The 21,460-nt window shown below is 41.0% G+C and overlaps 1 protein-coding gene across 4 annotated transcripts in view; it reads right to left on the reverse strand.

The window, feature by feature from the left end:
* The window catches only part of TAF5L (TATA-box binding protein associated factor 5 like), a 31,468-nt gene that overhangs the window by 9,389 nt on the left and 619 nt on the right, over window positions 1-21,460 (reverse strand). The window contains exons 1-3 of one of the 4 annotated variants that reach the window (XM_035008427.1): window positions 21,213-21,367; window positions 11,084-11,228; window positions 7,322-7,426 (exon numbers count right to left, since the gene is read on the reverse strand). In XM_035008427.1, coding sequence (XP_034864318.1) covers window positions 7,322-7,426; window positions 11,084-11,225 — 247 coding nt within the window. In that variant the 5' untranslated portion in view covers window positions 11,226-11,228; window positions 21,213-21,367. Of the gene's footprint in view, window positions 1-7,321; window positions 7,427-11,083; window positions 12,669-21,212; window positions 21,368-21,460 lie in introns of those variants that run through there. The other 3 variants (XM_035008426.1, XM_035008424.1, XM_035008428.1) reach the window with 3 other exon arrangements.

The following is a 21,460-nucleotide window of genomic DNA, read 5'->3' on the forward strand; positions in this document are numbered from 1 at the left end:
TGCCCAGAGAGGTTAAGTGACCTGCCTAAGTTGTCACAACACTTCAGGAGCTTGTCCCCAGGTCTTCAAGGTTCGCTGTTTTCCCCAGTACATTAGTGTTCCTCCAACTGGGGAGCACAGACCTCTGAGGGTCCTTAGATATATTCTTGGGAGACTATGAGTTCTTCCCAGAAACTTTTTAGTTGGATAATTTTTAAAAACAATAAACACAGGCCTATTCATAATTATCCGGCTGGTCCTTAAGCAAGTATTGACATACGACTTTAGTGCTCCCTTTTGTTTTGTGATTACTTTGGGCCTCCATCATCCAACAGTATTATCAGAGTACTTATTTAGTGAGTTCATTAACATGCCTAGCTACCCAGGCTGGCACGCCCTAACACTAACATGATAACACTCCCCCAAAATTGTCCCGTATCTGCCAGTGTAATCATTTTGATTATGTTGGCTAAAAAGTAAAACTACTCTTTTGCAGTGATAATTTACAAACGAGACATTTTTCACGTCCTTAAGACTAAACCATTTACTAATTTGAGACTTAACACCATGCAACTATGTGACAAAGGATGTTCAAAAGTGTCCAGCTTTAATTGCCACAGGCAAGGGAGAAAAGCACAGAGGTGTATCTGACGCCCATATGTGAGGGCGGAGGGAGCTGTGATGGCGCAGAGGTTCTGCAGGTATTCAGCCACAGGGTGAGCAGGGGCAGCAGGGCCGACGCAGGGCGCAAGCGCCTCGGGAAGCTGAATGCAGACTAGTCTGTGTCACAGCCATCAGGACCGGCCCCATGCCTATGTGGAGCAGCAGGTTAGTTCTGGCAAAATCTATGCATTATATTCACTTGCTGTTTATTTGGCTCATGCACTTATGGAGGCTAGCAAACTTTATTGCTTTTGTGGTTTTGCTTGTACTTGATTTGTAAATGAGTTTCGGTTTCATACAGAAATATAATAACCATAAACGTTTTTATATCTTGTGTAACGTTTGTACATATTTAAGTAAATTAATATCAAAATGCTTTAAGTCCGCATTAGTACTTCTGCTAGCATTTTTTTTTTCCCTTCATGAAAAAGAACCCATACACGGCTCAAAATCAGGAATATTACATTAGGGAATCTTGCCTCCCTAATTTGATGATAAATGATACCAGCATGCTATCTCTGCTTAATACCCTATTTCACTTTATCACAGGTGAATTAATTGTGTAATATGTGCATTTTAGAATAAATGTGTCCTTACTCAAAGACATATTTAGAAAAGGAACTTAAATTACAACGATGATTCCAATAAACTTAAGACTGTTACCCAGCCACTTTGGGCTCCTCATGTCTTCAATAGGCCCAGAAGGGAGTTATGGTGCTGGCTGGGGTGACTGATCCTGACTACCAAGGGGACATTGGACTGCCAGTCCACAGTGGAGGTAAGGCAGAGTATGTCCTCAATACAGGAGATCCCTTAGGGCATCTCTCAGTATCATTCTGCCCTGTGGTTAAGATTAATGGAAAACTATAAAAATATAATCCAAGTAGGACCAGTAATGGCCCAAGACTGCAGAAATGAGGTTTAGGTCATCCTATCCAGTAAAGAACCAGGACCAGCTGAGGTGTTTGCTGAAGGCAAAGAAAATGCAGAATGAGTAGTGGAAGAAAGTAAATACCAGCTATGAAGTATGTGACCAGTTACAGAAATGAAAACTAATTATTTAAATTACCCTCCTTATTTTGTTATGAATATGTGTGTGTGTGTGTGTATTTACACATATCTTTGTTTTCTTCCCTCTCTTGTTCCCTTATCATGTACATAAGTTATCCTTACTTTGTACCAGAGTAGTTAAGTGTTGTTAACTCTACACCATAGTATTTAAGTTACAGGATATCAAGGAGAAGAGTAAATCACCTAAGGATTTTGCTTTTTCTTCTGGGGAAGGGATTCGTGCATTTTTGGTTGTACCCAGGAGAGCTGTATCATGTTAGTTGGATTAAAGACCTTGTTAATCATCGTTATTTGGAGATTAAGTATGGTTTAAGGAGATAGATATGGGTACCAAATTGACAGGGGGTAGACTTGGGGTGGTTAATTCTGTGTCATGGCTGGGCCACAGTGCCCAGATACTTAAACATTATCTAGATGGTTCTGTGAAGGTATTTTTTAGATGAGATTAACAGTTAAGTCAGTAGACTTTGAATAAAGCAGATTACCCTCCATAATGTGGTGAACCTCATCCAATCAGTTGAAGGCCTTATGAGAACAAAGACTGACCTCCCCAGAAGAGGGAATTCTGCCAACAGATTCACTTTGGGTTTGAGTTGCAGCTCTTCCCTGGGTCTCCAGCCTGCCTTCCTGTCTTGTAGATTTTGGACTTGCTAGCCTCCATAAGTGCATGAGCCAATTCCTTAAAATATATCTTTCTGTATATACATCTTATTGGTTCTGTTTCTATGGAGGATCCTAATTCAGATTTTGGTATTTCTTTAAATGCTGTAATTCTTTGGAAGACCTCTGGAAACTTTTTTCCATAAAATACTAATGAAAAAAACCAAAACCCCAAAAACTCAACCCTTACCAATTAGACTTCCAATATATTCTACTGGGATGAAGGATTGTTTGCAATTCCTTAAAATCTTAGTATTAGGCTTATTTTTCAAAATGAGAGGCATTTTAGTTTAGTAAGTTTAGAAAACAAAACAAAACAAAACCCAGCCACCAAGAGATAGGGCTGCACTACTTTAAAACTTAGTGAAATTCACTGTTGTTTCAGCTCAGTTTCAAAATTGTTTAATTGTTCTCTCTTGTTTGAAGAAAACAGTATATCAGGTATAAAATAAAATCTGGATCAACATATTCATTATGTGGAACAAAGTAAGACTCACATAAGACTTAACTCTCATTTTTAATCTTGTTTCCTTGAAATCGTAACATATACTTTATATTTTACTGAAAGTGTATTTGCTTGAAATATATTTTTTCTAATTTCAAAAGTAACATATCCTCTGAAAAGTGTGTTTTTCCTTCCTTCTATCCATCCATCCACTGGCTATGTAACAAACTCCTACTCGGTGCCACACTCTGCTGGTGGTGTAAGTAAGAGGAAGTTTTTCGCAGAATTTGCAGAAATTAGTAGTAAAAAGGACACTAAGTTAAATGAAAACCTAGCTTGTTAGCCCCTGTTCTCCTGCTGACCTCACAGCCCTGTCTTTTGTTCTGAAACATCACACTACCCAGGTCGACTCTTCACCTCCCTCCCTTTCGGGCCTCCCCTCCTTCTCTCCTTCCTCAAATACTCATTTCGTTTCAAGGATGAACACAGAGTGTGTGCTTCCTGTGATCCAGGCACTTGACATCTATTGTCGAGTCTAAGGGTCACAGCTGGGCCCAGATTCACACCCAGACTGCTTGATTCCAAAGTCTTTGTTCTTCCTCCTATACCTCCTGAAGAAAAGGACCCAGAGCAACAGGTAAGCTCACAGAATCTCTCAACCACAGAGAACTTATGGAGGAAAAATACACTTAGGGTACTACAGCCCGAGTTGCTCTTATTTTCCTCATATCTTCCTTTGAGATTTATCATCTCCTTAAACTGGCATTTGCACCTCCATGAAGCTGATACTGAGTTCTTTATCACAAGTCTGTATCTTTGTTTTAAATACTAGCCTCCAATTTCCTACTGCAAGCTACACAGCAGGAGGCAGCCATCATAATGATGTAAAAAACAACCTGACTTATTTCTGCTCAATATAGCTTAAGCCTCCATTTGTCACAGAGCCCAAGTCATCCTCAACTCTTCCTCCTTTAATCCTGAGCCTTGGGGAGTCTACCTTGGGAATTTTAACTATGAAATCAAGACCTTGCTTCTCACTTGCACAACACTGTTGAGCTGTGGTCCTTTTTCAGCTCACTTTTCCAGTACTACAGTGGACTTTAGGCTGGCTTCCTGGTCATCCCATTTGCAAACCCTTTCATAAACTGCTTTCAGACTTTTGTCTCCTAGGCCCGATCGTCAGGTCTCTCCTCAACCTGGCTCCACTGTGGCTGGCTTTATCTCCAATCTGAAAACCCCATTCTCAACAAAGCCGCTTCCTTCACTGTTCCTGCCCAAAGAATTGCCATCTCTGCCCTTTTGCTCATGTCTTTCCACATATCCTGAATCCTCCTCCTTCTCTTCCACAGCTTACTGAAATCCAACCCATCTTCCAAACGCTGACTTAAATTCCACCTCCTGACTGACCGTAAGGCCTTCTCTGGCTACTCTGTCCAAATCATATTCTCCTTTCATTCCAGAGTTCCTCTATGTACAAACTTTGGCACTGATTTCATCCTGGCCTGTTAAACCTCTTCCACCATATTTGAACTTTATTTAAAAACTTTTACTTTTAGCCTTCTTATGTTAGGACTGTTCCCTATTTAGATTAATGACTGTATCTCATACTTTATCTTGGTGCTCAGGAAACACTTGTTCATTTGACTTGGCTGACTGCTCTTCAGAGACCTGAGGGTAGGGAAAAATATTCCAGGAAAAGCAGTCTGTAAAAACACAAAACAGGGCAACTCTTTCAGGTCCCCTTCCTCCTCGGGAGCTTTGTGCTATCACTTTGCTATCGTTCAGTAAACCTTGCTAAAAATAAAATAAAAAATAAAAACAAAAACAAAAAACCCCATAAAATATATATTTACCCCCTCCAAGTAACCTGTGCCCAATGGATTAAAGAATTATAGGTAAAATTAACAGACAACTTCCTCAGTTTTGAAACAAGACAAAGGAGAAGGTTAATACATTGCCAGGTATTGAAATTTAAAGTTCTGGGGGAAGGAAATTATGAGAGGAGAATAAAGAAGGTACCACATATTAGGAAAAACCAGTATCATCAGACACAAGGAGTCAACAGCTATTCTATATTAAGAGTTTTAGTAAATAGTCAAGAAAAATAGTAAGAGCCCAAAGAAAATTTTTTTAAAGATTTTAAAAAAAAATTATTTTAGAGAGAGAGTAAATGAGAGAGAGAGAACATGAGCAGGGGCAGAGAGAAAGGGAAAAGCAGACTCCCTGCTGAGCAGAAAGCCCAACACAGGGCTGGATCCCAGGACCTGGGATCATGACCTGTGGTGAAAGCAGACGCTTAACTCACTGAGCCACCCAGGCACCCCCAAAGAAATAAATCTAAGCAGAAAACTTTGCACCAGGATAAATCACATTCGTGATCAATTAAATGTATTAATTCTTCATTGTGAAAAGTAACCACAGTTCTGTAATAATATTATTCCAATGACTCTATTTTATTACAACTATGCTTCAGTGATTAAAGAATATAAACAAAAACCAGTATGTCACTAGTCACGAGCATCAACCATCATGGAAATAAGTCACGTCTATGAGTACATGGAGGGCATCACTATTAGAATGATATACTGGGGCTTTATGCTTTTGTCTGTTTCCCTCATTAGGCAGTAGGCTCCACATCAATATGCTCTATTGCAACATCTAGCCCAGCAAGTAGTCAGTGCCTAACATAAATATCGGCTGAATGAATGAAAGAGAAAGGCTGAGAGAAGCCAGGCATTCCTTCTTAAACCAGCTTCCCCACCACTAGCATGGAGAGAGAAATCGATCATGGGCAAAGAAATATAGTTATATTTCAAAAAGGGAGTAAAATGATTTTCTAAAGACTTAAATTTAAAAAATAAATTGCTTAGGGGCACCTGGGTGGCTCAGTCTTTAGCGTCTGCCTTCGTCTCAGGTCATGATCCCAGAATCCTGGGATCAAACCCCGCATCGGGCTCCCTGCTCAGTGGGAAGCCTGTTTCTCCCTCTCCCACTCCCCCTGCTTGTGTTCCCTCTCTCACTGTGCCTCTCTGTCAAATAAATAAAATCTTAAAAAAAAAAAAATTGCTAAAAGCCTCAAAAAAACCAATGCCAGTGATTACATAACTCAGTATCTCCAAGTTCTTGCTTACCTCTCAGTGAAAGCCTTCTTATAAATTCAATTTTTCTCTTTTTATCCTTACTGGAGATAGAAAGCAGCTGATCACTGTTCTGAGATATTTAACATTCATATGATATGAGGATCTTAATCGAACTTCTTTTTCAGTTTAAACATAATAGACTCTTTTTACTAAACCTTTAAGCTTCATGATTTTTTCATTTTTGTAACCGTTTAATAGATGGTACTTATGAATTCCATCACTCCAGTAACTCTGAGGCTGATAAGATAACCCTCTCTAAGGTTTTATTTTGTAACCTTTATTTCTTGTAACACTCTGGCCACTTTCCCTAGAATACAGAAAATGTGGAATCTTTCCTTTAAAAAAATACAGATCATAATGAGGGTCAAGTAACATTAAGTGATGTAAAATTAGCTATATTATTGTGGCTTATAGATTGATCACCTTATATGCATCTTTACCATTAAAACTTATTATTACCCTGAGGATTTTTTCAAATAAAAAAAGAAAAATGAAATAACCTCAAAGTGCTTTAACTACAATTTACCACTAACCAATACCTACTAATTACTCTCAACCCTTTGAGGGCAGAGAAAGTTTTTTATTTCTTATACCTCAAGGTGTTTTGAATGAAAAAGTACTCAACAAAAGACTTTAATTAATAACCTGAATCAACGTAGTCTCCCTCACTGCGATAATCTTTCCAACATTAAAATTATAATCAGTTATCTTAGGACTGGATGAAATCACTTGGTTATACCTTTGAATCACCTTATTTCACAGATGAAGAAACCAGGGCTCCAGAGATGCTAAACTACTCCATTTTTTTTTTTAAGTGATTCATTTAAAAAGTCATACAGTGAGTTAAAAGAACTGATTGGAACTCATATCTACTGATTTTCTGTTTTAATGGTCATTACGCCACCCACAAACTGGACTAAACTACTTCTAATTTTTTTTGTCTTGCTGATTCATGATGGCTAGTGTCTTGCACTTTCGGAAATAAGGGGAAAAGCTCATTTTGAGATGTACCATATTATTAATAGTGATTTCAATGTCCATTACAAATTCTCTGCATTTAAGGATGTTTCTCTACATGGCTGATTTAACTTTCACTGTTTCATCGCAAGTTCTAGTCACTCTGCTGACAGCCATGGACAAAACAGTGACCAAAACACAGGGAGCCCTAGCCCTTGCAAACTTTAACTTGTGATTTAACTCTCCTAGGAGGTCCAACAGATTGTAAGATTGAATGCAAGGACTGCCCTCAACTACCTTTGAATCCGTACTAAGTACACCATACCAGGAATACAATAGGTTCTGAGGGAAAGTTGCGGGATTCTTTCTTAGTAAGAGGAAGTTCTTCTTTAAGCTGAACACTTACCAGTGAGAAAATTCCGTAGGCGTCCAAACTGTACTTCATATTGCTGGGGCTCTGCCTGGCAAGGGGCTGCAGACACTATGTTGGCACAGCCGGATTCTGATTGGACTAAGGAGGAAAAGATATATATGGTGGGGATGGGAAACACAATTATTAATCCAGTATGTGGCAAGATGGGTGGAAGAGGGTGTTAAGTATGCATCATAGCAATGGACATGTCAGTAGATTTTTTAAGAGTATGGTGGGGCTTCTGATTAAATATGGCCGAGTGTAACCCCTATCTCCTCTTCTTCCTGATACCCCCAAAAAATGACAGTGGAGGAATGAAAAGGTATAAAGCACAGGATTAAGTTGAATGAGAGAGGACAGGTACATAAGTACATGAGGGACATATCTGAAAGCATTTGACCCCATGTTCTGACATCCTATGATAATGTGCCTTGGTGTGGGTCTATTTTCAACCATCATTATGGACACTTAGTAGGCCCTTTCAATAAAAATTCATGTCTCTTGGTTCTGAGAAATTTGTTGATTCTGTTTTCTCTTTCAGGGACCCCTACTATTTCTCTTTCTTCTTCTTCTTTTTCAGAAAGCTCTAGGCCCAATGTGGGGTTCACACAACCCTGAGATTAAGAGTCACATGCTCTACCAACTGAACCAGCCACGTGTCCCCGGGACCCCCTACTATTTCAAGGTTAGATTCCCTGAACTGATCTGCTTCCTCAACTTTCAACCTTTCTACTGATTTCTCATTTTTATTACCATTTACTTAAATCTGCCACATTTCTTGCTGTTCTCCTAATGTTGTTTGTTTTTTAAAAATAGCATTTTCTTCTTGTCTCAAGGCTATCAATTATGGTATTTTTGAAGTTTTCTTCTCTCAGCTGTTTGCTTCACTCAAGTTGCTTCTCGCTGATTCTTTCCACCTCTCCTCTTTATACTGAGTACATTAGGTTCCTTCATGGCTGAAGGTGAAGTATTACAGAGCTGATGGAAACTCTGTGTGTTTATCACTCAGCATGACCTGGATAGGCAATTTCTCAATGTCAATGTCTTCACAGGTCTTCTCTCTTGGGCAGGTCAGATTCACGAGGGAAGAACCTCTAATCACCTTCCTGAGGGATATGTGACTGACTGCTAGTGTTCTAGGCAGCGGGATGTGGAGAAGAAGGCTAGAGTCTCAATATGCAGATACACAGTACGTAAACATGCACTTAGTCTCCATTCTGTGAATTTATTCTTTCTAAAAAGAGAAAGAACATTCCCTTACCCTTTCTGCGGGGGTAAGGGGACACTGGGAAAAGGTGGCTGGAGACCAAGGGAGCCATCTTTAATAATCTGGATGAAACTAACACATTTCAGAAGACAGATTATGGATGGAGGAATGAAATTAATGCAGGACTGAGGTAGCCACAACATAACATGTACAGGAAGGGGGATACAGATGAGAAGTCAGTCAGTGTGCCCTACGAGATCTCAGAGCAACAGCCTGAGGCAGAAGGATGTGCTGCATGTGCACGAATGGTACTCCTCTCTCCTTCACGTGGCTCCCACCTTGAATTAATCAGTCACCAAATCCTACAGATTCCTCAATCTATCCTCTCCTCTCCACTCCTATTACCACCTCCTTAACTCAGGCTGTCCTCACTTCTCACTGGATCATTCTATGGCCTTCTAACTAGCTTCCCTGGTTCTACTCTGGGCCTTCCCCAATCAATGCAGCCACCAGAGTGATCTTTCCATAATTCACACTTGAGAACCTAGATATCCTTCTCCAACTTGTCCCCTGGTAAGCTCCTAACGGTTCTTTTGAGACTCAGCTCACTCCTATTTACTAACCCCTGACTATATTCTGGGAATCATGAAACCTTTGGGGAAGCAATCCTTGACCTGCCAAGCTAATTTAGATGACCACCTTCTTTGTTCCTACAGAACCTGAAACATTCTCCCTTCATAGAACTTACTATATCACACCCTCCTGTCATCACTGATTTATCCGCCTCATTTCCTGGCTATAATGTTAAGCTCTTCAGGAGCTAGGATCAAACATTAGCTATCTCTAGGACTTTTCAGCACCTGACCTATAGCAGATGTTCAATAGGTGGTATGCTGAATGATGACATAATCATTCAGATTACTCAACTGACAGAAAGACCTAGGACAAAATCTTATGATACTCACATTTCCTGGTGGTTTTCCAGGAACAAGAGTGACCTTCCTAATAAGCCATTATATCTGCATTAAGACGACTAAGAAGAGTCATGTTCTGGCAGTCACGTTCTGTATAATAGTGCTTGTTTCTATTTTCTGTCAACAACTGCAGAGAATTACTGCTCCCAGGTTCTAATGAACACGTGGTAGCAGGAGATTATTCATGCACATTAAAGGCTGTGCTGGCAAGTTGAGAAGGAATTACTCTGGCTCTATAAATTGGCCATCCTATTCGAAACAATAAGGCATTTAGTAATCTATTCCAAGTCCCTCATCTGGCTCTGTTCTTGTCAGGGGTAACCCAGTTTGAAAGAAAGGAACAATGGGGGTGGATCTGATGTTAAAGAATAAGAAGGCAGATACCTTCTTATAAGAAGGTATAACAAGAAGGGCTACTTCTTTTTTTTTTTTTTTTTTTTAAGATTTTATTTATTTACTTATTTGAGAGAGAGAATGAGGAAGAGAGCACATGAGAGGGGAGAGGGTCAGAGGGAGAAGCAGACTCCCTGCCGAGCAGGGAGCCCGATGCGGGACTCGATCCCGGGACTCCAGGATCATGACCTGAGCCGAAGGCAGTCGCTTAACCAACTGAGCCACCCAGGTGCCCAAGAAGGGCTACTTCTACTGTCTCAGGAGGAGTCAGGAAGCAGCTCTTTGAGGACATCCTCAGGTTTTTACTGTCCCATCATTCTTTTCCTATGGCAATAGCAATGCACCCTTAGCGTGTGAAGGGTCTGGGTTCATGACTCTGAGGATAATAAGAGGGAGCAGAGGGAGCTGCTGCCACCAGTGTGGGGGTTGAAACCATTAAGGGATGAAGTAGGTGGTGACAGATACTCAGAAGAGCAGAAGGAAATACCAGAATAAAAAAGAGAGAACAGTGAAGTCGAAGCAGGTAAGAGGAAGCAGGGCTGAGCTGGAGAAAGCACTCCGGTGTTGAACTCCTCGCACAGCCATTAAAGCAGCTCACAATCACCTGAAAAGCACTGCGGCTGTCTGTTTTTTGGCAAAGTCTCCAGTCCCCAGATCCAATAGAAGAAAATTATATCACATAAAAACTCAACTCACAACATAGCTAAGTAATAACTAGTTGCTGTTCTAAAGAGATTTAACACACATTTCTCTAAAAAAGAATCTGATTTCAAAACAAAACCCAAAAACAAACCTTAAAAACCTCAGGAACATATCTAGGATGCCAATCTTTCCGGCCACTGATCCCAAAGCACTCGTTCACCCGGCAAACCTGACTTTCATGGGCAAGGCTCTGGGCTACAGGGAGGGACATGATGGAAGCCCTGGCCCTCCGGGTCTCGTAGCAGACTAGTTCACAGAGGGAAAACATCAGATACAGCTGAAAGCAGAGAATTCTGAGGCAGGATGGGTTACGACAGGAGGCCTCTAGAAGTGGCTTTGAAGGACAGATAGCATCTCTGAAGGCCGGCATGTGGTGCTGCCTGTGGAGGCTGCCGCACTCTCTCCAGAAGAGGAGGAGAAGTAACTTCTCAGGGTCCTCTACGTGACTTCTGCTCCAGCCTGCCCCCTCACCCCCATTACCTGCGAGGTTGGCCGCCATCTCCTCAGCAGTCTGTGAGAGCCGCAGTCCTTGCTTCAGGGGACCATCGGAGTCCACGTACTGCCGGCGTTTGAGGTAGCAGGACACTGCCATCTGAATCTGCTCGGTGCGCACTCGTTTCATGACCTTCGGGGGGAACCACAGAACACTAAGCCACGTGGGAGATGACCCAAGCCAGCGCACACAGCGCATGGGTAAAATAAGGCGTAGACAAAGACTAGCCACGTGGCTAGTTACGTGACCTAGTCAAGATGCAAAGTTACTAACCTAGCACTCTCCCGTGTATCTATTTTCTCAATAGTGACACAATCAACTTCAATGGCGGAAAATAGGAATATTATGGAGAATAAAACCCCACAGACCACCCCCAAATTTAATTTAATACCATGATTTCAATCTTTCTGGTAGAACTTTTCATTAGAGCTGCTAACAAGGAGCCTACAGGACCAGGTCAATTCCAGAGCCTTTTATTTCTCCTGCCTACTCTGGGAGAGAGGTGTTAATTGGCAGTGAACTGGCCAAATAAAGCAGGCAGGAGGCAAGACGAAAATCAAAGATCTGAGAAACTCAGACACTGGATAAATGGAAGTTGAGAAAGTGAGCAGTTACTAATGAGGAAAGAAATGCTATGTTTTCCTTAATAGTCAGGAACACGCTGGCAGCACTACGTCAAAGATTGGAGCAACGTGTCTTCACTGTAATCCCATTATCTACCTCTTTCACTCTTTACAACCTCAGGCCCAGGAAAGCATCAAAATGGTAAGAGGGTATGTATATGCATTAGAATATGTCTCACAAATTCTTACAAGAAAGGAAAAGAAAATGGTAGGAAGTGCAGCAAATAGGGCTAAATTACTTTTGGTAATTTAAGCTAATTTGAGGGTTCTCCTCAGAAAGGACTATTTTCCTTGATGATTAAATTAATGATCAAGAACAACAGGAACTCCCGAAGGTACCATGGGTCTCAAACACCGCTTTGTTAGAGGTAAAGGATACTGCAGTCCCGGTGACCCACGACAGCTGGATGAATTTTCTGTGTCATGTAAAAACGGAATGCTTGCAACATTATCCATACACACGTGATTGTCCCCATCAAAGTAACCTTCCCTAAATCAACGGCTCCCAATGTTTGGTGTATGGGAGATCTGCTTTTGGTAATTTATTTGGAGTGTCTGAGTTTTCTGTTTCAACGACATGCACTGGCCTCCTTTGTGATTGCCTCCATTCCCTTTTAAGATTTAAAATTCCCCCCATTCCAGAAATCTGCCTTTTTTTCTTTAAATGTTTCAAAAAATTTTATTTGTACCTCATTTTTATCCATCTGCCGTTTTTTAGCGTGTAAGTGTGGCGAATAGCCAAATGTTTTATACAGCAACAACATACAGTTTTATACTGTAGCAACAAATTATTTTACAATTATTTGCAAATAATCCTTTCTTTCCAAATTGACTTGTGGTATACTCTGAATATCTACATTTCAATTCCCCAAAAGTCCTACAACAGAGCAAACAGTGAAGGCTGGAGACACACACACTAAAATATATATATCTATATAAAAATACAAATGTTAGGATATCATGAATATGTTACTTTAAATCATGTATTTAGAAAAATTATATTCTCTATGCATTTCAGTTTTGGATTACCAAAGAAAGTATAAAATCATTTGCTAAAAAGGAGGGCACTGGGTGTGATACGGTTGACAATGATACAAAGAAAATTACTAATAAATTTCTCATTTCTAATTACTAATAAATTTCCTGAACCACCTTTTTACCGTGGAATTTGCCTCACTCAGTTTTGGTGTATTAGTCTTTCACTATACTGATAACTGAGATTATTTTTTTAATTAAGTTTTTTTTTTTAATTGCCAATACAAGGATTTTGATACTTTGTAAGTGGGAATCCCTGCTCCAAGCATTCATCTGTCTATCAATGAAAGCAGATAATTGTTTTTTGGTGGTTACTAATAAGCATTTTGGGAATGGTCTCAAACACCGCTTTGTTAGAGGTAAAGGATACCTCTTTTGACTGTATCAGTGATTCTCTATGGTTCTCTAATCTGGCTACACCTAAGAACCTCCTGTAACAGTGTGTATGAATAATTTCAAACCCTGGAGATTCTGATTCAATGTTATACTTAGAGAAAAACAATGAAATGCACACAGAGACTGTGACAATACTGCCCTTTCCCAGTTTGGCCCCAAGTCAGGACTAGTCAAATCCAACCAGCTCCCACTGCCCCATCCTGTGCCTCCCCCCTTCCCCCCACAATGTTTGCTAAAGCTGCTTTTAATCTAACTTCAAGAGCTCCTCGTCTCCGAACTCTTCCAAAGCAGCCCGATTTCTCGTATTTTAGCTGAGACTCACACTTTTTCAGATTTCCTCCTGCCAATCTCTTGTTGCTATGGGAATACATGCTTGTATCAATGTGTGTCCCTCAGTGCTCCAAATAAGATGGGAATAAGAGATCACCTCTCTAACAGGGAGAAACCACACATGTGAAAGACACAGAACAATCGACAGAGAGAACAGACCCTGTAATGACACACTGTCCTCACAGTAGGGCAATGTTTACGCACATCAGAGGAGGAGGGGAAAAGATATGAAAGGTATGGAAGGGTAAACAGGAGTGAGAATGAACAACAGCAAAAACTGGCCATATTTGGGATTGCTAGAAATTCATTTATAAATACTGATTCTGATGAATTTGTCCAAATTAGCTGGCCCAAATGGCAGTTTCTCTCAACCCGAACCACTATTTATGACAAGGGACCTTTCCTGAGGGTAGGCGGTGAGCCAACTGTAGGGCCAAGGACCTTAAGAGCAGGAATGCTGGCATTAACTAACTCTCTTTTACAACCAGACTCAACTGAAATACCAGAGACATGACCCAATAGACATAAGTGGATTTGATTCCAACGCACACATATTTCAAATGAAACAAATAATGAAGAGTTCTGTGGAGAAACCAGTTCCCCTCCCCCTACTGATTTCTCTAATACTAATATCCATAAATGGACACATGAGGAAAAAAAAAACTCCTTAAAATAGACCTGTCTTTTGGCAGACATGACACTAACACTGAAATTTCAAGTTACTTGCTTAGCTTTTCCCATAATTATAAAATCTTTTAAATTTAAATTAAGTTTGGATATAATTATATCCTTGTTAAAATTTCAGGATTTCCCATGATTTTCAATTTACATAATATCTTAACTTTAAAAGTAAAAATAGATGATCACATACCTTTCTCTTCATGTCATATTAGTAGTATTTCTGGAAATTAAAAAGAGGGTTCTGACACAATATGTATCTATTTCTCATATATCAATAGCTGCCTACCGTTTAACTAATACTTTAACAAAGTTGCTATATAAAATCAAGACACGATCATCTTTCTGTCTCAAAGTAACAACTGTGCAGGAAAAACCACAGCCACTCTTGGTATTTAACTACAGAAATATGGGGAGGCAAAGACACATGGAACCCAGGCACACTCTTAAGATGATGATGATAATACAGGACTGCAGCCAAGTAAATTTCTTACTGGTTACAGACTACATCCTAACCCTGCCCACTTATGTTCAAATGTGTGTGCTGGTGGAGGGTGCTAGGAGAGACATCCCAGGGCACCACGTGAAGGGCTAAGCAGGCAAAATACTACACAATTCCATTAAATACTAATAGAATACTGTATGGACAATACCCCTTGGGTAAGGTGGCAGCTTTGAGCATAGGTGAATTCAGAATAAATCCAGGCAAATTCACCACCACCATTCTCGAATCAGCTCCCCAAATGAGTTTACTGACAGGTGGCTAGGGGTGTGTGTGCTTTGAAGCAAATGTATTCCAATTATAAACTTATGCTTAGAAACAGATAAAAATGTTTGTGTATTTTCTCTTAAATAAGACGCCATGTAAAGTGCATACTAGGTACTCAAATACATTAGTTCTCTTTACTTGCAGAAGTCTAAATATAATATCTATCAAAAGGTCATTCTAAGGAGGACCTTTAAAAAGCTAGCTTTTGCATTAATCATTATGGTAAAGTGTATTCAATTATCTTTGTGAAAATATAAATCACAGGTGACAAAATGAGCCCTAGTACTCTCAGTTTTAGTAATACCTCATATAATTTTAATATTATGATGGTCTTTCATATTCAATCTTTGCTCATACACTGACATGAATATACTTGAGCTAGAAGTTGTGTTCTTTCTTATGGTGTCCCAAGAAAAAAATGGCATGAGAATAATGCTCGGAACTAGGGGCTCAGGATGCAACACAGCACCTGGAGGTTTTTTTTGTCTTGGTTTGGTTTTTCGGCGGGGGGGGTGGGGTGGGGGCACAACTAGGCAGACAGATGCCACTAAAACTGAACTTCTCTAACATCACCTGGGACCTCTCTGATGTTCCAGAAGTCTTTTTTCACTAACTTTGTTTCTTTCCTGATAGCTTCCTACCTAGCTATTCCAAAGCCATACCAGTCTCCTTATCCAGCCAGGGGACCTGCTCCCTACCTCAGTGGGCTATTTATTAAGACCTGAGATTCCTCAACTCTTGCCAAATCAACAGTCCCTTTTCTACACTATCCCACAAGGTCTCTTGGCTGCTGAACATGCCTCCTCCCTTGAAACTCCCTCTCCCTTGGTCTCTCCCCCTCTCCCATTCTTGGTCTGCTTCTCATTCTTCACATTCTCTACATCATCACACTCCTTACACAAGACTTACACCGTCTCTAGTCAGACTACCTTCCTGAGCTCAAGTCTGAGGGACATCTCTACCTAGATGCTGCAAACATGTGAAATTCAACATGCTCAAATTTATTATGTTCCTTCAAATCCTCCTCCTTCTCCTACTGCCAGCCTGATGGTGCTATGATCTATCACTAAAGCAAAAACCCCAGTCATCATCTTAAGGTTTTTCTTCTTCCCTCTCATTTCTAAGAGGTCACCAACTCCTTCTATTCCACACAGAATTCTTTCTTGCAGCCATTGCTGCTACCCCATCTTCACTGCTGCTATGGGACAGCACAAATCACTTCTCAACTGAAATATTCCAATATCCTCCCACCTCTAGCTCTACCTCAAACCACCCTCTAGAATGCAGCCAGAGTAGAAGACAAATCTTATTATGCTACTCCCAAGCTTAAAATTGCTCCCCAACCCTGCCCCAATGCAGGTTGTCCAATCCTGCCATCACTGCTCCTTAGTTTGCCCAGACAGACGGAGAATTGCTGGAGAAGAGAGTTATTCTTATCTTTGAAACTCACATTAAAAATAAAGTGAGGGTTGGGGCGCCTGGGTGGCTCAGTCAGTTAAGCGTCTGCCTCCGGCTCAGGGCGTGATCTCAGGGTCTGGGATCGAGCCCTGCATCGCACTGGGCTCCCTGCTCAGTGGTGAGCCTGCTTCTCCCTTTCCCACTCTCCCTGCTTGTGCACGTTCTGTCAAATAAATAAGTAAAATCTTAAAATAAAGTGAGGGCTGTCTAGCTTCTGTTTGGAATTCTTGACAGTTTACTCTAGGTTCATGATCTTTCTGAATTTTTATGGGTCACAAATATTTGATTCCTGTTTTAACACTGTTTTGCAGCACAGAAAAAAAAATATTCCTACACAAAACCTCATTAACACAGAAGAGTACGGCACAAGAATGGATATCTACATTATTTACTATGACTTCAGAAAGAAAACTTTCATAAATGCTCTATTTGCAAACACCATTGTAGACGGAAAAAACAGATGTTTTGTTCTCAGAGAATTAGGAGAAATATGTTTTCCTATGTTAATTTTTCTCCACGAAACTGAATCAAATGCAGCCAGGTTTTGGAAATAGTTTAATGACATTAAAACATTTATGTATGTGTCTCAAAGTAGAATGATACTAATTTTTCATTTCATTTTATTTTAAAGATTTTATTTATTGATTTGACAGAGACACAGTGAGAGAGGGAACACACGCAGGGGGAGTAGGAGAGGGAGAAGCAGGCTTCCTGCTGAGCGGTGAGCCCGATGCAGGGCTGATCCCAGGACCCTGGGATCATGACCTGAGCCGAAGGCAGACGCTTAACGACTGAGCCACCCAGGCTCCCCTAATTTTTCATTTTAGAGCAGTACTGTCCTGTAGGACTTTTCTCAATAATAGAAATGTTCTAAGTCTGCACTGTTCAGTATGGTATCCACCAGCCACACAGAGCTATTGAGCAATTAAACTGTGGCCAGTGCTGAAATTTTATTTTAATTAAATTTAAGTAAACACATGCGCCAATGGGTTGAGTGTGGTATTACTTTGTGAAACTAATGTACTAGCATCTTACCCTAAAGATGCTGATTGACAAAGTTCTGCAAAACATGTCTCATTACTAAATTACCAAATATCCAAAAGTGAGTACCACTGACCCCTGAACAACATAAGTGACCCTCCCTGCCCCCCGTCAAAAATCTGCATATAACTTTTGACTCCCCAAGAACTTCATTACTAATAGCCTACTGTTGACTGAAAGCCTTACTGATAATATAAACAGTGGGCTAACACGTTTCATGTAAGAGTTATATACTGTATTCTTACAATAAAGCTAGAGAAAAGACAATGTTAAGAAAATCATTAAGGAGAATATTTACAGTACCATCTGTCTTCATGGAAAAAAAAAATCTGTGTGTAAGTGGATCCACACAGTTATACCTTGTTCAAGGGTCAGCTGTATTTTGCTAGTAAAACAGAACTACCCTTTATGACAACCAGTCACTGTAAGGTGACTAAGATACATTTCAATACATTTTACCAGAAGAGTATCTTATTTGACTGCTGAACAAAGAATTATGAATGGAAGTTCTCCACAGTGTTTTCTAAACCTCACCAGTATGCAATGTTCTTTAAACCTTCTAAAAGTTAAAAAATGAGAAAAGGGAATTTGTTCCAGGAGAGAAAAAGATCAACAGTCAATTTCTATGAAACATCCAAATAAAAGGTTAAGTTCAAACCTAAGACAATGATACCCTTGCAATGAGAAAATTAAGAAATTTTGGGGGTGAATTTAAATTAAAAAAAAAAAAACCTTTGAGGACTACAGAGGAAACAGTCAAATGTCTGCTTATAATCTTTAATTTATTAACTTACATGTATTTAAAAATACATTATATAGTGCAATATACTAATTCACGAAACAGTTTTACTCTATTCACTTTCATCTTCCACTTATCAGTGTCTCTGTGGTCACTTAAGCCACTCAGAATTACCAAATTCCATTTTCCAGAGCACATCACCGTCACAATGACCAAATCAGCTATGATAGAGTACTTCTTGAATCCACACATGATGCTCTCATTGGAAATCTCAACCAACCAAAGCCATCAATACCTATTCAGGAGGGCAGAACATTTTTTCAGTCATCATTGACTACTGATTGACTGAATAAATATATCAAACTAGCATCAACTGAAGTTATTTTAGCCCAATATGTATTTCCCAAACAGCATCCTGTTGTTCAAAATAGAGTGCCTGAGGGACGCCCGGGTGGCGCAGTCCATTAAGCATCTGCCTTCTGCTCAGGTCGTGCTCCCAGGGTCCTGGGATTGAGTCCTGCATCGGGCTCCTTGCTTGGCAGGGAGCCTGCTTCTCCCTCTGCCTGCCTCTGTCTCTCTCTCTGACAAATAAATAAATAAAATCTTAGAAAAAAACCCAGAGTGACTGAGAGTGCCCTGTAATAGGAGAGACTTGAACACGTGGTGACACTCTCTTTACAGAGGGATACGTTTGGGGGGAACTTTGCCTTATAATCAGGTGTACACAGTATATCCTTGAAGTCAACTTTTAAGAGGGAAGGCTGCCTGGGATATCTAAGGATTTCTTCCTGTTTTCTGTAAATGCTCTCTAAACTTCCAGATTTGGAATGAAATGCCTGTCTCTGCTAAGCAGTCATTTTCCTTTTCAAGTCACAGGCAGATAAAAAGCTGCCAGGACAAGTGGATGGATGGGCCTTCCCTACTTTTAATCCAATCCCATACTACTGCAGGTACAATCGGCACAATCTTTCCAAAAAACTAATCTGATGGCATCTGCTCAGCTTAAAAACTTTCTACTGCCTCCATTGGTTGGAGGATAAAAAATTCAATCTCCCTTGTGTCATTTTGAGGTTACTCTGATCCATCTTTGTTAACTTAACTGGTAGGTACCACCCCACTTTCTCATCTCAGGGGCTTTGGCCAAGACCTCTCCATTAACTGGAGGCACCCCCTACATTGGCATTCCAACTTGGTTAAATCCTACTCTCTTTTCATAGCTCAACTCAGCTTCCTCCACCACTGAATCCAGGAACAACTTCTGTCTCATTGCTTACCATAATATTTGTTTTCTACACTACCACTACTAATACCTAATACTTATTCAGTGTATGCCACTGGTAAGACACTATTTTAAGTGCTGCACACAGGTTATCTCCTGTATACCTCAAAAGCTTTCTAAGCTAGGTAACACTCTTGGGATAAGAAAGCTGAGGCCCACAGAAGTCAAACACAGTCCCAAGGTTCTATAGTGCTAGGATGGAAAGTCAGGTCATCTGCAGAGCTTCAGGGTCTGAACTCCTATCCTTTACAATGTCCTACTGCCCAAAGGGTTCTACATTAAATCAGAGGCTTCTTGACAATAGTGAAGGCTTACCAGTTGCTTGTTGAGAGAATGATCAGAACAATTACAGGTAGAACAATCACTACCTGAGAAGATGAAGGGAGGCTGGAAACTGAGTAATGTTGGTTTAACAGAGGATCCCTAGGGCTCCCTTCCAGCGAAAATCAATCATCAAAACCAAACCCCTGTCCCTTTCTCCAAAGATGTTCTTCACAGGTGTTATGAAGGACATCTGTTTGCAAAAACAAAACCCCCAAACTAGTTGCTGAGAAGTTAAGCGAGGCCTTTACCTAGCTTCACAGTGACAAAAGCACACATAAACCTCACATTTATAGACAGAAGCAACAAAACTATTCCAAGACACAATAACCTGATTTATTGTTTGATGACAAAGAAAAAAACTCAAGGCAAGCCCACCCTTTGGTTTCCTAGTTTAACACTGATTTTCAAGGCAAGAATAATCTGTAATTCCTAAAGCAAATCAATGTTAGCATAGGCTTCCCATTTAACACAAAATATTCAGGCCTATAAAGAACCTAAAAGGTATTTTCCCAAAAAGGAAATTACAACAGCTAATATTTAGAGTGTTTTCTCTATGTCAGGCATTTTCACATTCATTATTCCTTTTTGTGGTACCCTTTAAAAGATCCACTTTTAAGTTATCAGTCATCACCTCGTTTTACAGAAGAGGAAACTAAGGCTCACATAGTTACACTGATAGTTACATGGTTTCAACCTTCGCTCTACATAGTCACCAAGCCCCATGCACTACATGAAGTTTCTCGGAGTTTAAAGATGTGGCTCAAACTCCCCTTTCCCACTCTCACTTTCAAGCAGGGCTGTGAGCAAGGCTGGGGAACGGCCGCCTTGTCCTCCTCCCACCCCCCAACTCAGGTATGTCACACACTTGTATCACCTAAGAGAAGACAAACTCCGCCCTTACTGTTCCTCCCGACACAGCGCCCAACTGCTTGTTCGCGGGAGTCACCATTCCAAGATTTTAATCTGCAAGGTCAGAGTTTAGGTAATTTAAGACGAACACCGCATGGGATTGGCAGATTTACCTTCTGATCCCAGAGCCATACATGCTGCGAGATCCACAGTATAACGACACTTTCACAACTGATGGGAGAACTGCATGAAGCTTTCAAGTGCTCCACTTCCGCTAAGTCTAAAATGACACCACTATTTCTAACCATCAACTGACTTCGGACCAACGCCTTACCCAATACATTTTCAAAAGCCCTGGAGCTTCGCGAGTACCGCCTAAGCGCGCAAATCTCTTGCTGTCATGAGTTAAACAACCCTAAAGGCAACCTTGCAGGTCGGTACCCTCTAGCAACAACTAGTCTAACTCGAGATCTCCCCTGTCACATGCAGAGGTCGATCTCACACCCAGCCACCCGCAATCACCATGTGCGAAGTTTAATCTTGAGTTCGGCCAAAAGGCATTTCCTTTTTCCTTAAATGAAAAGGAGATTCGGACCTGTGCTCCTGCCCGGCTGTCCAGCGCTCAGGACCCCTTCCCGGCGGGTGCCCGGCAGCCGCCCCGGCAGGATCCACCCCGAGCAGGAACGCGGAGCCTTCCAGGTGTAGCTGCCGACTGCAGGCCACGCCGCCCGCGGCCGCCTGGGACTCGGAGGCCGAGGGCGGAGGCGCGGCCGCCGCGCCCGCGCACAGCCGGCCCCGCCCGCCCGCCCCGCCCCCACCGCCCCGCCGGCGGGAGCTGCGGGC

The sequence above is a fragment of the Mirounga leonina genome, unplaced genomic scaffold, assembly GCF_011800145.1.
Source record: "Mirounga leonina isolate KUSES-001 unplaced genomic scaffold, KU_Mleo_1.0 Mir_152, whole genome shotgun sequence".
In the NCBI taxonomy this organism is placed as follows: domain Eukaryota; kingdom Metazoa; phylum Chordata; class Mammalia; order Carnivora; family Phocidae; genus Mirounga; species Mirounga leonina.